Consider the following 14428-nt stretch of genomic DNA (forward strand, 5'->3'; position numbering starts at 1 on the left):
GGATGGTAGAAAAACGGAAAGGGGGTACACCGAAGAACAGATATGCATTTTCGCGATATAAAATTACGGCTGAATTTCACGGAAGTTTATCCGCGCTCTTCCCCCTCCCCGGGGTCGTTCACCCGTTCGCGAGCGGAGCTGCGCGTGTCCGACGGTTTGATTAAAAAGGATCGGGAAGCTTCAGGCGGAAAGCCCGCGTTTGAGCAATCCGCCGGGTGCAACGCGGAGCGCGGGACCGTGTCGCACCTGGCCGCGGTATTATATCGGGCCAAAATCTAGGATCCCAGGGATCCCCTGCCCTTTCCGAACCCTCCGCCCCATTATCCCCGGCGCTCTTAAATCCCCCTCGGAGAAACCGGAGAACCGGAATTCTCTTCGCCGCGCGAAACCGGGCTGTTTCATTATTTTATTATCTGGCACATTGTCCGAGCGCAATACTCTCGTCGAGACGGTATTGTCGCCGAGTTACTTACGCGGTTCGCAATAAGTTATCGCGGACGTATCCCGCTGGAAGTCCCAGTCCCTTCGCGATAAGGCTCGCAATACTTTCGTCGATGCGGGAACGTCTTAACTTTTATTCAAATAGCCGCGTCGCATTCTACTTTCCGCCGAGAGACGCCTGTCCCCTTTTGCTAACGGTTAACTAGCAGCTTGAACTTTTCTTAATTAGATGTTGAAATATTTTAAAGGTACGCGAGATAAAGATCGATACGAGAGGCGCGAGCGGCAGCCTTGCCTCTCCTGAAAGCGAATGCGCGTATAAAATAATTACGTATGTAATTAATATATTACGGTATCGGTCGCGGGCGTAATTAGCGAATGCCTTCGAGCATCCGTGAATTTATTTTCAACCAAGTCCACGCGCTTGATTCTCGAATGGCCTCGATATAACTGCTTCACGTAGGCGCGTCCCTGAAATATGCACTCGGAGCGTGAAACCGGTTCCACATGGCGAGTAATTTCACAATAATACAGTTGCGCGAAAATAAGGCTCGCGTTAAAAAGGAAACGGCCTCCCCGTTGGAAAACGAAGGCAAAGTGGATTTTATCAAAATAGACTGTCCTAAAACCGCGCTATTTATACTCAAGGTACACGAAAGTTTCTAAAACATCTCTCCCCATCAAACGAAACGGGCACCGCTGCCTCGAAGGGAACGGCGCGTTCGTTCCTTCCAGCTCCCTATTTTTTTTTTTTTTTCACCAAATCCATGTGGATTCGGTCTTTGATTTACGTTAAACGTACGGAACGTTCGGTTTAAACGGACGATTCGAAGGATGCAGTATTAGAGGTAGAAAAGAGACGGAGACGAAGACGAAGGTGCGGATGAAAAAGAAGAAAGAAATACTTGCGGCGTCGTACGATACCTCTCTCTCTCGTTTTCCCCCGCGCGATCACGCTCCTGGTGGAGTGTGCGTGGTCGTGGTGCGCGACGGTTCTTTGACTCTGTGCCGGGAGTCAGTCAACCCGGTGACGGCTCGCAGGCTGCGTGTGCTCCGTCTTTGCCAAGCAAGCGGCTGGCTCGAGCAAGGAACGGCGAGCGCGCGGTCACGTCGCGCGTGTGCAGAACCGTCGGGTCTCTAGCGCGCGCGGCGCGTGGATTCGACCGAAAGCAGACTCGGTCAGTGATTTCGCGGTCGTCGCACGTGAGAAAACCCCGGGAGTAAAGGTGGCATTTAAAAAGCCCGCAATGCGCGCGATCGACAGGTGACACGTACCCGTTGAAAATTCCCGTGAAAGAGCTCTCGCGCCTATCGCCCGTCAATTTATCGAAGTGCATTTCGCGGCGGTAGATCCGCGATGCATCGTCCACGGGCACGACAGTGAGAGAGCGATACGAGGGTTTTCTTTTCGGCGTGAATCGACGTATACGCGCGGTAGCCGTCGCGCGTGTCCCACGTGCAGCGGGGATTATTGTGAGAGCCGAACGAGGCCAGCGGCCGGTTTCGTTAATTCCGTGTGTGATGGTGCGCCGATGATGAAACAAAGAGGCCCGAGTGCGACGTTCGTGAGTTGAGATCGATCTAATGGTAATTACATATAATTGTACTACCGAGAAAGTGATTTTTTTCTACGGCGCGTTAGGTGGACTGAGAACAAAGGCCCTCGATTGATCTACGACCGACCGTTTTCGGAGGATCTACAGGACCACCTTTCCGTCGCGTTCGACGTGAACAACCTTCGAAAGCGGATTGGGAGAAAACGTTTACCGACCGATTGCCTCTCCGAGTGATCTCCGAGTAACCGTACCCGGTGGACCCCCGGAAAACTAGCGAGAAAACCCGCCGACGGATCCAGATTATTTTCTATCTATTCCGACGCGCTCGAGTCTCGGCCGATCTCGACGCCGGCAATCGCCACGTCGTGCCAGCGGCATTCTCAAGGAATCCTGCAGACCCGGACGCAGAGGCGGCCCGAGTTGCCGCGGCTCGAAAAGATACACGAGGAATCGGCCGCGGGGTCCAGGACGATCGGCAGACGACGCACCACCGGCGCATCCGCGATGGAGGACGAGCTACGGTGTCCCTGCTGCAAGGAGCTGTTCGCGGAGCCTGTGCTGCTGCCCTGCTGGCACACGCTGTGCTTAGGATGCGCGGTGAATCTTCAAGCGCCGCCGGACTCGCCGCCGGAGTCGACCGCCGACTCCGCGAACGCGCCCGGCTCCGATCAGGAAGCCGACAAACTCTCGATTCTATCGGAAACTGATTCCGGCGTGGTATGCAGCAGCACGTCGACCAGCTCGCGGCCGGGCAGCTACGTCGGCACCCCGGGGAACGGCGGCTTTCCGCCGTCCGGCGGCACTCTCTGCCTATCCTGCCCGGTATGCCAGAAGACCGTCTACTTCGACGAGGGCGGTGCCCACAACCTGCCGAAATACCGCGCCATGCAACACATCGTCGACAAGTATCAGGAGTCACGAAACTCGCGGCTGCAGTGCCAGATGTGCGAGGGAGAGCCGCGCGACGCGACCGTCGCGTGCGAACAGTGCGAGGTTAGCGCTAATCGCCACCTGAAATTTGATAAGCGGCGAATGCCTTCGAGATCGATTCGTTTACTTATTTCATAAGAAACGTCACTTTCCTACCGAACGCGCGAGATTAAACGTTCACGCGGCTGAGCCGGGCTCGAATAAAACAGCTTACGGACCAGGCGATCGAATAAAATCTGTAGCGCGTAGAATCGGGAAATTTCTGATTAAATAGTCGTTTGAATTAAGATCGCTGGGAGTAGTCGGAATTGTTGGCACGTTAATATTGATCTAAACCTTTGTTTGCAAGCACCGCGCGCCTGTTTAATCAGAATCGAGAACTTCGCGGGGGGTGGCTGAATAAAGTTATGCTCTAAGCAAAAATTCTATTAAAACTCGTTAATCCCGACATTTCACTGCGTTTCATTTTATTTTCAGCGGTATGTTGTAATTATGATTTGCTTTCCCTAAACATTTTTTTTTTAGAGAGATGTTTGATGCTACATTTTCTTGCAACAAGTTCTGTTTATACTTTTAAGTTAAGCAGCTCCTCCAAGTTTGATAAAATTAAAAGAGAAGTTTGGAGTAATTGAATAGTCTGCCTCCCCTCCTGTTTTTTAATTCACAATTCGATACGACTTTGATTTGTAATTAAAATAATAATTTTCGCCCTTCCCGCACGCTTGTTAATCTCTCCTTTTTACGTTTCTACGTTTCTTCCACTTGGTCTGCAAACATGTATAGAAATATCTGTACCTTGTAAAAGAAACTAAACAAAAGATCACGCAGTGTAATATCCGTGCGAGCTTTTCATTATTTTCATTTTTCCGCTTTCGGCTCTGCAGAAAGCTTTCCTCTCCTCGGTCAAAGAAAGGAAAAAGTTTCCGAGACACTCATCGGCTTTGCTTAAAAATATATATCCGTGAAAGCCGGTCTACCCTGAAAACGTCGCTAAAGTATTGTCGAAATTTAACAAACCGATATTTTTAATTAAAATCAAAGGGACGAAGCGAAAGTAAATATTTCGTACGACAATCATTTTTTTATAAATTTAACATTTTAGCGCGTTCTATCTCGTAACGATCGTTCGATACGGTTCGTACCGTTTTTACCGAATAACGTTATTTTCCTCCGGCAATGTCTAATCCGTCTTTTGTAATTTTTTTTTCCTCTTTCTTTTCGGTATTTCTATCCCGAAGCTTCGATTCGATCATATTCCCCGCGAGAACTTCCATCGCGCCGGCAAAGATCGGCAAAAGTTCTCAAGGCTACCATTCTTAACGACCGCGGCATCAACCGTGTTTATTTCTCTTGTGTGCTTTCCTCATCTAGAGGCTCGTTAACTCCCCCTCGTTCTTCCTCGAAGTCCACTTCATAACTTTTCTCTTCGCGTTATAAGCACACTAGAGCCCGCTCTCGGTTACAAGAGCCGCCTTCTATATCTTTATCGGTATTAATATCGAACGTCATGGGCGTGTCGTGCTCGAGAGATAGGAAATTTGGAATGGTTCAAGTCAAATGCGAAAGGACCCCTTTTTCGAACGGGGTGCAACGAATTTGTTCACTTAATTCCCGAGCAAACAGACGGGAGCTGGTGTTAATATCGCATCGAGCACACTTTTCGAATATCACAATTGTTATTACTACAAGAGATATCTCGTATTTAGCGCCTCTGGCTAGAAAACGGTAAAATATATCGTTGTTTGACAAACACCGTGCTCCAATGTATCTAGCGTTAAATCAAGCGTACTATTTTTTGTATTTTTGTACATATATATTTTTTTTTTTCTTTTTTGCAAATTTTTGATTGCGCTGTTATTGTAAATTTTTGGTTGTATTATTATAATGTGGCTGGAATAAATTTTCTTAATTTCAATCAACGGTTATTTTTTTTTTTTTCTGACGATTGTCAGTTTTGGCTCGTGCGAAGTGTTTGCGCGACATGTATACGCGCAAATCGTCACCACGTTGCATTCACACCTCGACAAAGAGAGCGATTTTATATTGTTCGGCGTTCTGTTTGAAAAGATCGAGTTACCGACGCTTCAGAGTTTCGCGTCGCATGAAATATCTCGTTGCGCGACAACGTACGCCAATCGCACGCTCCTCTCCCCCGTCTCGTCTCTTGCTCGCTTTCCTCCGAAGTGTTAAATTTCATTTTCAGCCCTCTCGTGGTGGTCCCTCCGGTACACCGCGTTGCGAGACAAGTGGCGGATATTTTTTTCTGTGATTTTACAGTCCGCGCCGGTCGTTCCTCGTTGCGCAAAAAAAAAAAAAAAAAATGGGAGGGAAAAAACGAAAAAAAAAAAGAAAAAAAAGAAAGAGAGAATCGACGGCGCCCTGCAATTTCATTCGTTGCTGGCAACATTTCCGCGCGACGACAATACCTCCGCTATCGATAATCGAAATGATATTATTTCCGAGAAGGAAGCACCGAGAGCGAACGAGGAATATTCCGATGGCACCGTGCAATATCGCCAAAAATTGCTTGCCGGGTGGAAAGTCACGATTTCTGAAATTAATTTACCTCTAATTAATACAAGACGGGCGCAGTTTAATTTCCGCGTGTTAATATTTCTCTGCAATATGCCCGGGACTATTTTCTTTCAGGTTTTGTACTGCGACGCCTGCAGGGAGTCTTGCCATCCGAAGAGGGGCCCGTTGGCAGCCCACAATCTGGGACCACCGAGGGGCAGCTGGCAATCAAGCGGGAACAAGGGAACCCGGCCCGAAGGCACACCGGTTTGCAACGATCACAATGGCGAAGCGGTGACCCTCTACTGCGCTCTTTGCAAAATCGCGATATGCGCCCTGTGTCTTCGCGATCGTCACGCAGCGCATCCCCACGACGTTCTACCGCTGGCCGCCGCTTGCAAGGCGCAAAAAGTAAATAAATTTATTTCCAAAGCTTTCAACTAGTATAGTAATGCATGAAAAGCGACGCGATCGATCAAAATCGTGCGAGAAAAAGGAGAGGGTTCCTTGAAGCACGAAGAACTTGAAAGAACGCGGAAAGAGTCGCTCGACCGCCGCCGCGAATTGTGCTATTTGCGGAGGTGACGTAATTCGTAATTAGATCAACGCAATCAACGATGACGCCGCGACGCGGATACGCGAGAGCGTTGGAATCAAAACCTCAAGCGATTAACGCCGGATATCGTGTTCGCCCGGTCGCGGGGGAGACGCAGGGGACCCAGGGGGATTACTATAGATTTTGTATATATACTAAAGAATGACGGCTACGCGGGCGAAATGCACGGCGCGATAATATATGTATATTTGATGATGAACTCCCAGGCGCGTAATTCATGTGCCTAGCCGCACACGGGGAAAATCCGAAAATAATGGATGATGCGGTGCCAAGCCCGTTAACACGACCAATAATTGAGTTTCAATCTACCCGGTTCGTACACATACTGCACGCACTTTCCGCGCGTTTCGAGCGAGACTCCAGTGTTGTTCTCCTATTCGCATTATTTTGCATGCCGCGCATTTCTGCACGCGAGTCATTAGCAGACTCGATAAAAAAAAAAAAAAAAGAACAAAAAAAGTACCCTGCTGTTTTACTAATCGCGCGTGTTCGCGCACAGCTCCCGCCGAAACGCGAGCGCAATTAAATCCGCGTAAGGGCCGATTTCACCAAGTTTAATTAACAATTTTAACCGTCGTTAAAGGACGGTTAACGCCAGTTAATTTATAATCAATTAAGGCCAGGAACGTGATCGAGTCTGGGGTATCGATTATAATGATTATTAATATTATTACCCGCGGTCCCTTCGCGGCCCACTCGGTCGTCAGTCGGCGGCGTTGTCCTCCGTTTAAAACCAATCGAGAACCATCGGCCGTAGTTATTAGCGTGTCGATTAAGCGCCAACGTGCAACTTACTCGAAGGACGCGATTCGATCGTAGGCAGGCGCGATACAAACGATAACGGCTACGGCAATTTTCCAGCGTCGCAATAAGAACGATCATTATCTGACTGATAAACAGTAGGTTTTCTTTTTTATTTCTTACACGACTCGCGTTCAGAGAAAACGTGTTATTACGCGGTGTAACGGGCTCCAATCTATTATTACGAAATCGCAAAATTATACAGATCGGAGCCTTGAACGTAGGCTGGAAGCTCGCGCGGAGGAAAACGGTGAGCACGGGTGTCGGAAAATAACTCTTTTTGACGCACCGCCGCGCGTGTGCGCTGAAAGAATGCCCGGCTGATCAGACGCAGATTATTACCTATTATTTGCGATCTCGAGTCCGACGAGTACCCGCTTACGCACGTACAATACACTCGCACGGCGGGGGAATTGCATTATCGTGATTGCGGACACGAACGCCCGTTGCCTCCGTGCATGTACACGGCATTCCTGTGATTAGCCGGTGAGCGGGGCGGACTAATTACCGAAATATCGGGCGCGACGCGCGAGTATTACCCCGTACGTCAACATTAATGTGTAATAATGGTCGGGGCATCGTTGCGCAAACCTCCCGACACACGTGCGCGCGCGATTCGTCGGAGGAGAAGCGGAGTGAAATAGAGAAGACAAAGTGACGGATGATTACGTGTCAAAACGCGACATAACGTTTCGCGACGGGGAAAGGGAGGCTGACATGATTGCGACCCGCACCCGGATCTACGGATCGGCTACGATCCCGCTTCCCGACCCCTAGGCCCCTCTTTCCCCCTCCCCCCTTCGTTCGCTATCTTCGCAGCCCCCGTTGATAAACGAGCCTGTTGCAAATTACTTTATCGCGAATGCACTTTCAGCGGGCCCCTCTCCCCCCTTCGCTCGGCCCTCGATAAACGCCCTCGGCGAGATGCATTATTCAGAAGACGCTATTCGGCTAAACTGCGTACCGACTAACCGGTGAAAGTGCTTAACGGCGAGATTGACAAATAATCGGATTACTCGTAATTGCGCGGGAATCGCGACTTTGTCCGCGTTAATGGCAGTAACTGCACGGGCAACACCGGCTTGCGTGATTTTCTAGCCGTTTAAAAGTGACGGGGGAGGAAATAAATAACGCGTGAATCAATATCGAATGGGTGGCGGAGTTGCAACGTTAACTTGCTTTCGAAACTACCGATGTTTCCGCGCGGTAGACAAAGCACGTGGAAAACGAACCGCTGTTCTCGTCCGCGGAGCCGGGCCACGCCGGAAGGTACGAACGGCCGGACGTCGGCAATTAATAGAGCGCGATTTTCACGCCGGTTTTACCTCGCGGCGCGAGGTATATCGATCTTAAGAACCACGGTCGGCCGTCTCGGGGTACAATAGGTGGCGAGTGCAATCAAAAGCGGTCCACGCGCCGGCCGATCCGACGGGCAATCAATTACGGAATTGCTGGGAGTCAGGCGGTTTTGACTGGACCGTGCGGGCAATTTATCAGATTAATCGCGGGAGGAAGTGATTCCCGGCGGATGATGGGACCAAACGCGGGCGGGCGAGCGAGCTCCATATGTCAGGAAGTGACCAGGTGTCGGCGTCCAGACCGGCCTGGAGAGCGAAACGCGACGGGGGCAACGTGCGTAGCGCATAGAGAGGGATAGAGGTGGGTGGCGCAGGCCACGCGGGACACGCGATATCGAAACCAGCTGTCGATCCCGACGTATCCACGAGTATCGCTCTTGCCCGTGCTCGTCCCGGTGTCGCGTCCTGCCGGTTATTCCCAATGCGAGGAAGGATGCAGACGAGAGGCGCGATTCAAAGGCGATACGTATCGCCGCGAGATCGCCGACCCTACGCCGGCGCAATTTGCGCGGGTGTTATCTCACCGCGGCGACAACGAGCGATACGATAACGCCCGGTTGGCGCTTTCAAGTAGGAAAAGCGCGACGGCGCTACGTTAATGCGACGTCGGAAAGACGTCGCCCATCCGCCACCGCGGTGTTATGAAATACGCTTCCCGACAAAGTGGATGCGCTAACGGTATCGCGCGCGATAACACGAGCGAGACGGGGGAATACCGCGTATCCAGTACACGACGGCGCGCGTATCCGATAACGTAGTCGTTGGTTCGTGCATTCTCGGCGACTCTAATTACTCGGGGTTGATATCTAATCGCGCAATTATATTATCATCGACCGCGCGATTTTATTACGCGTTTTATCTGAAAATTTCGCCCGCGGAAAAGCTACGGTTTTACCGGAAAAGCGCATCGGTGTTTGCTTTCATCGACGTATCTTTTCAGCGAAATGCATAAACTGGGAGATCCGTTTTAAAAATAAAATACGGGCCTTTTTTTTTTTTTATTCGAGTACTAATAAAGTTCGCAGCCGTAGAGTGTAAAAAAAGAAAACTCGCATATTTTGTCGGACAAGTGAGAGGATAATCTATACGTATAATGTTTTATTGTATATACGGGATTCTAATTTTAATCTTAACTCTCCCCTTATTAATGACGTGAGTTTCTGAAAAGACTACAGGACGTAGACTAAAAATATCAAAGATCGATTTCCTCTAATGTTAATACACTTATAACAAAGTTCTACCCCGGCAAATATATTTATATCGTACAACACCAATTTTTAAAGTCTCAACATTTCTAAAATAATCAATTCAACTCCGTGCTTGTATAAAATCGAACAATTAACATTTCTCTCTACATTTCTTGCTATCGGAGCTCAGTTATACGTATATTGCATCGTCAGCCAAATGGCAAACGAGTAATAAGATAGCGGTTGCCGTGGCTCGATTGCACAGCCAGTGTCGTTACAGTCAATAAAAGAAAAAGAGAGAGAGGGAGAGAGGGGTCGTTACTCCATGACGGTCTTTTACCGCATCTTTAAGACCGGCCACCGTATGCAATACACTCGAAAGAGCAGAGTGTGCACCTCGTGTCTGTATTTAAGTACGCGTTGCAAACGATCTGCCTCTCGGGTATGCACGAGAGAGACTCGAGTTCCCTACCGCGGCAAAAAGAAGACGAGCCGACCTTCCGCAGTGGTGGGTGGAGGGAGGACTCGGGGGGAGAGAGAGAGAGAGAGAAAGAGAAAGGAGAACGGGAGGACGAGGAGAGGAGGCAAAGGACCCGAAGAAGAAAAGAAAGAGAGAAAAAAAAGGAAAAAAAAAAAGAGAGAAAAAAGAAAATACTCAGAGCGGAGTATGTTGCGGCTGTCTCTCCTCGTGTCTGTAAGGGTGCCACGTACACGCGGTTAAACACACGTACACACCCGCCCGCGCGCGCAGGCATGTATCGAAGCCGTGATACGTAATACGTGATATCGGAGAATCATCGCGACCTGGGCCGGTTTGTGCTTCGGTTCTCACCCCCTCGTCCGGCTACGTCACCGCGAACCCCGGGTACCCCGCTCGTATTCTTCTCCCTTTCTTCCGCCCGGCGTGCCCCACGGCACTTTGAACCTTCCTGTGCCGCGCGATATCACGAGCCACGTCGTGGTATACGCTAGCAATCAACCGTGTGCACTACCTTCGCGTACTCCTCCCCGCCTCTCCACCCTCCCTCCCCCTGTGATCCCCCCGTCCTCCCCCATCGTGCACCTTCGCCCTTTCAGCTGCCGCGTCGACTTAAGGTCCGTTCAGACCTAACGACTATCGAAGGCTGCCGTGTGAGAGCAACCAGCGCGTGACATAGAAAAATTTACCGATTTTTAGGACGATATACGGTAACGAGATAATTTTGTTGAACTGCTAATTATTATCCGATAATGTTACGAGCGAATTTTCAGCGCGGCCGAGCGTTTTGTCTCTGTAGAGATTTTTTTTTCTTTTTTTTTTTTTTTGGGATCGTTAAATAAGTTTATATGTACACGCTAATTATGCTGCGGTATAATATCGATACAGAAACAAGACGCGAAATAAAATGCAACTTTTCTGCGGCGATGCATTTAATCGGTCGCAGCGTCCCGCGTATCGAGATACACCGCCGACGCGGAATATGAAATACATTTAATCGGGATATTTCCAATCACATTCTGCACATCTTTTTTTTTTTTTTTTGCAGCGCGCATTTTATTTCAATAAAATAAGAGATTTATCCAAACGAAAGGAATTAAAAATCAAATATAATTCCGCGTCGTTACTAGCACCGATATTTTAATCCTGCAAGATAATTAAAAGTGACGCTCGGGCTACCTTTATATGAAAGCTACTCACTTAACGGAGCGAAATTTCGAAAGGTATAAATGCGGCTCGTAGCTTCCTATGTTATGGAAATGATCGCATTGATTTCAGCTCGGCTTTCGCATTTTGAAAAGAGTTTAAGAAAAGAAAAACGAGAGAAAAAAAAAAAAAAAAAAAAAAATTAGAGAGAAGCGAGTCGTGGAATCTGTAAAGATCGTATTGTCTAAATGGGCCTTTACTTTCTCGCGCTCGCCTCGCTTATTCGTTCACTCCGTTTCCTCGCTCTCATCCTCGCTCGCACTCAACCTCCTTTACTCCCGCGCTACCTCGTCCAACTTTTCCGCCGCCTTAAGGGGCCACGGTGCGCGGATACGCTCTTTGTGACACGCGAATCGAGGCGTGGCTGTTTAAGGCAGGCGAGCAAGCAAGCCCGGGCGAGCAGACAAGGCAGACGCGGCTCCGTCAGCGCGGCGCGTTTTCCTCCCCTCGATCAGGAAATTGCGAACGTCGCGGCGCGCTTACCCGTACCTTGATTTTTCGACAGCGACTTTTCCTCCCCTTTCCCGTCGCGGCTTCCGGCATATCCTTTTTACCTGCCCGCCCGCCGCGTTGAAGAAAGAGCAGGCAGATTTCAGTCGCCTCGAGGACACTCCTCGACGGCGCCGTGCGCAAAAGAACCGAACGAGAACCGACTTCTTCCCTCGCTCGACGCTACACGTAACGATGTGGGGAAAAAAAAAAGAATAAAAAATAAAAAAAAAGGAAAGATTGAAACTCGAAAATTTCAGGGCGTGGAACGCGTATCTCGAAGAAGGGAACGGCGACTCGGTTCGTTTTAAAGAGGCATTCTAAGCGCAATCGAGATGGACGATTGTCAAACTAGAAGATCGAGGAGGTTGCAACGACGTCTGCGGAATACCCTTCGTAAATAATCGATTCCGCGCGAGTAGACTTGACGGTGAGGATCGGGATCAACCCTTGTCTATTTACCGCTAACTACTAAGTAATCGAATCTTGTAATACACCGCCGTAGACTTGGGCCATTAGGTACACAGCGATACGCATATTTATGCATATCTACGCAGGCTCATGCAAGATTCATCGAGCTCGCAAATGTGACATTCGACTGGGGGGGTACACGCACAGTTGGGTTTCTCATCCGCGAAATTCTAGCGAAACGAGCGGGTTCCCTGCATCTCGCAAAAGAAATTGTCTTACGATAAATCGTAACTCATTCGTCGTATACTTCTTTTGTTTTTTTTTTTTTCTTAATACTTTTAAAAAGTATAATTTAATAATTTTATTTAATGACTCGCGCAACTGTTTTTCGTAAATAAGACAAGCTTGTCTTTTTAATTACTATGCCTCTCAGGTATCTTCCGATGCTATTATTCTTATTACTGATGTACTTACAATATTAAAAGCAAGAATTTGCAATATCCTCGTGAAATTCAATAAAGACGTCGTTTGCAGGACTTTAAATGCCCAGAAAATTAATGGGAACGGAGAACGACGGGCGTTCCATCGTCACGCGTCAGACGTCTATTAAAACGTGGTTTATTATCGATTAAAACAGTGGTCTGTGGTTCTTTAAAGCTCCAAATACCGAATGCCGGGGTGGCTCGGGGTGAACCGTTGCCTATGCGTAAACGCGCGCAATACGACGTCGCGATCGGATATTCGCACGCGCGTGCATCGGTGAACGCACACGCGGGCATCGATGCCGCGTGGTCGAGTGCTTTGCCACGGGCGTGGTGCAGCGAACCGCGGAATCCCAGTTGGACGGGTCAGTGACAATTTTTGCCGGTAATATACGCGAAGAGAGACAGAGACAGGAGAGGAAAAACCTCCCCTCGGTACGCGGTACTCAAACGCAACACGGAAGCGAAGGATAATATCGCCGCGTGCTTCTTGTCGGTGTGCGTACCCTCCTTTTCCCCTCCTTTCCCCCCCTCCCCCTCCCCGTACCCTTTATTCCATTGCGCCCGCAATGTCGAGTGCCTTTATTGCGTTCCTTGGCCCTCGGTCTCGCTACCTTCTGCCCCTCGTCGTCGCGCGTTTAATGCGTTTTCGCGAAATTAACTCCTCACTCCTCGTCGTCACCGCGAATGCCCGGGTAATGTCTTTTACACGCGTCGGACTTTTCCGCGGTACTTGCGCGACTGTTTGCCCAGGATTTTACACTGGGCGAAGCCGTGCACTTGGAAATTTTTTCTTTTTTTTTTTTTTTTTACACACGCGCGCGTAACTACATGCATATGCAATCGGAGACAGTAGTGGATACGCTGGTAAATGCAAAAGCATGTTTTATGCAGGAGATGACGAGAGAATGCACCGTTTTTATTTCAATTTGCGACATCGATTTGTCGTCCCGCTCGCATTAAAAAAAAAAATTGTTCTTCTCTTTAATTTGATTACACTATTATGTTACGCGAAAAAATAGCCGGAAGAAGATGCGTCAATGATTCTCAAATAACAAATTCAATACTTTTCCTTCTTTTTTTCCCCTTTTCTTTTTACTACCAGTCCGTGTAATAAGATGTTCACTTTTAACGAAGAGTTCGCGTTTTATCGTGCGAAATAAACGCGCGCAAGATGGATTCGTCGGCACTTCACTCTCCCCGTGTTTGCCCTTTTATCTTGCCCAGTGGCGAGAACGATAGCGAACGATAGCGAACGATAGCACTCTCGAGCGCCGCAAACGTTTCGCCGAGAGTACCTTCAGATTGATGAAAACTAAGGGCGCGCGCGGAGGAGCGGGCGAGAGCGTAGGGACGGACATTTGTGCGCGTTTGCTGTTTATCGAAGGGAATTGTGGTGGCTTTCACGTGCGCGCTCGCCGTCCGAAACGGTCGAACGCACTTCGAAAGGGAAGCGGCTCGAACCGTCGAGAATAATCCGCCTCGGCGAACAAAGTGTCGAGGTCGGACGCGGGAGACACGTGCGACTGAACAGCGATGCAGTTTATCCGACTGCACTTTGCCAGAAGATGAGGCCCAAGTATTCCAAGGCGAGGAAAACAAAGAGTGGCAGAGAGGAGAAAAAGAGCGATCGAAAACTCGGATTAAAAAATAAAATAAATAAAAAACCTATTTTTATTCAAACGTTTTAATTGATTACTTGTGAAGCTGTCTTAAAATTCTCGGTGTACAAGCGAAAAGTATAAATTGCGTGCTCGAGCGATTGAGATTGTCTACATTTTTTATTTTATGAATAAAAAAATTAAGGAACAAAATGACGAGTCGAGTGAAATTTTATAGCTCGCGGAAGCGCGCGGTACCATTTTAGCTTTAATGCATTTAGGTTGTTTTAATCGCAGGCGTTTAATTAAAAGAAGACGGTGTTGTATTGCCGGTACGAAATTTGTGCTTGTGCGCTAA

At 48.7% G+C, this 14428-nt stretch overlaps 1 protein-coding gene across 1 annotated transcript; it reads left to right on the forward strand.

Moving 5' to 3' along the window:
- Positions 1-634: 634 nt before the first annotated feature.
- Positions 635-6279, forward strand: LOC139111120 (E3 ubiquitin-protein ligase TRIM9-like). The gene is made up of 2 exons (XM_070671239.1): positions 635-2990; positions 5577-6279. Exons 1-2 carry the CDS (start codon positions 2502-2504, stop codon positions 5883-5885), a joined length of 798 nt encoding a protein of 265 aa, XP_070527340.1. The 5' UTR covers positions 635-2501; the 3' UTR covers positions 5886-6279.
- Positions 6280-14428: the final 8149 nt, after the last annotated feature.

Source organism: Cardiocondyla obscurior, linkage group LG22 (genome assembly GCF_019399895.1).
Source record: "Cardiocondyla obscurior isolate alpha-2009 linkage group LG22, Cobs3.1, whole genome shotgun sequence".
Classification (NCBI taxonomy): domain Eukaryota; kingdom Metazoa; phylum Arthropoda; class Insecta; order Hymenoptera; family Formicidae; genus Cardiocondyla; species Cardiocondyla obscurior.

Bases quoted from the DNA above. Each gene is read 5' to 3' on its own strand.
- LOC139111120 (XM_070671239.1), top strand. From the start codon at position 2,502: ATGGAGGACGAGCTACGGTGTCCCTGCTGCAAGGAGCTGTTCGCGGAG. The intron at 2,991-5,576 runs GTTAGCGCTAAT...ATTTTCTTTCAG, and splicing joins TCGCGTGCGAACAGTGCGAG to GTTTTGTACTGCGACGCCTG.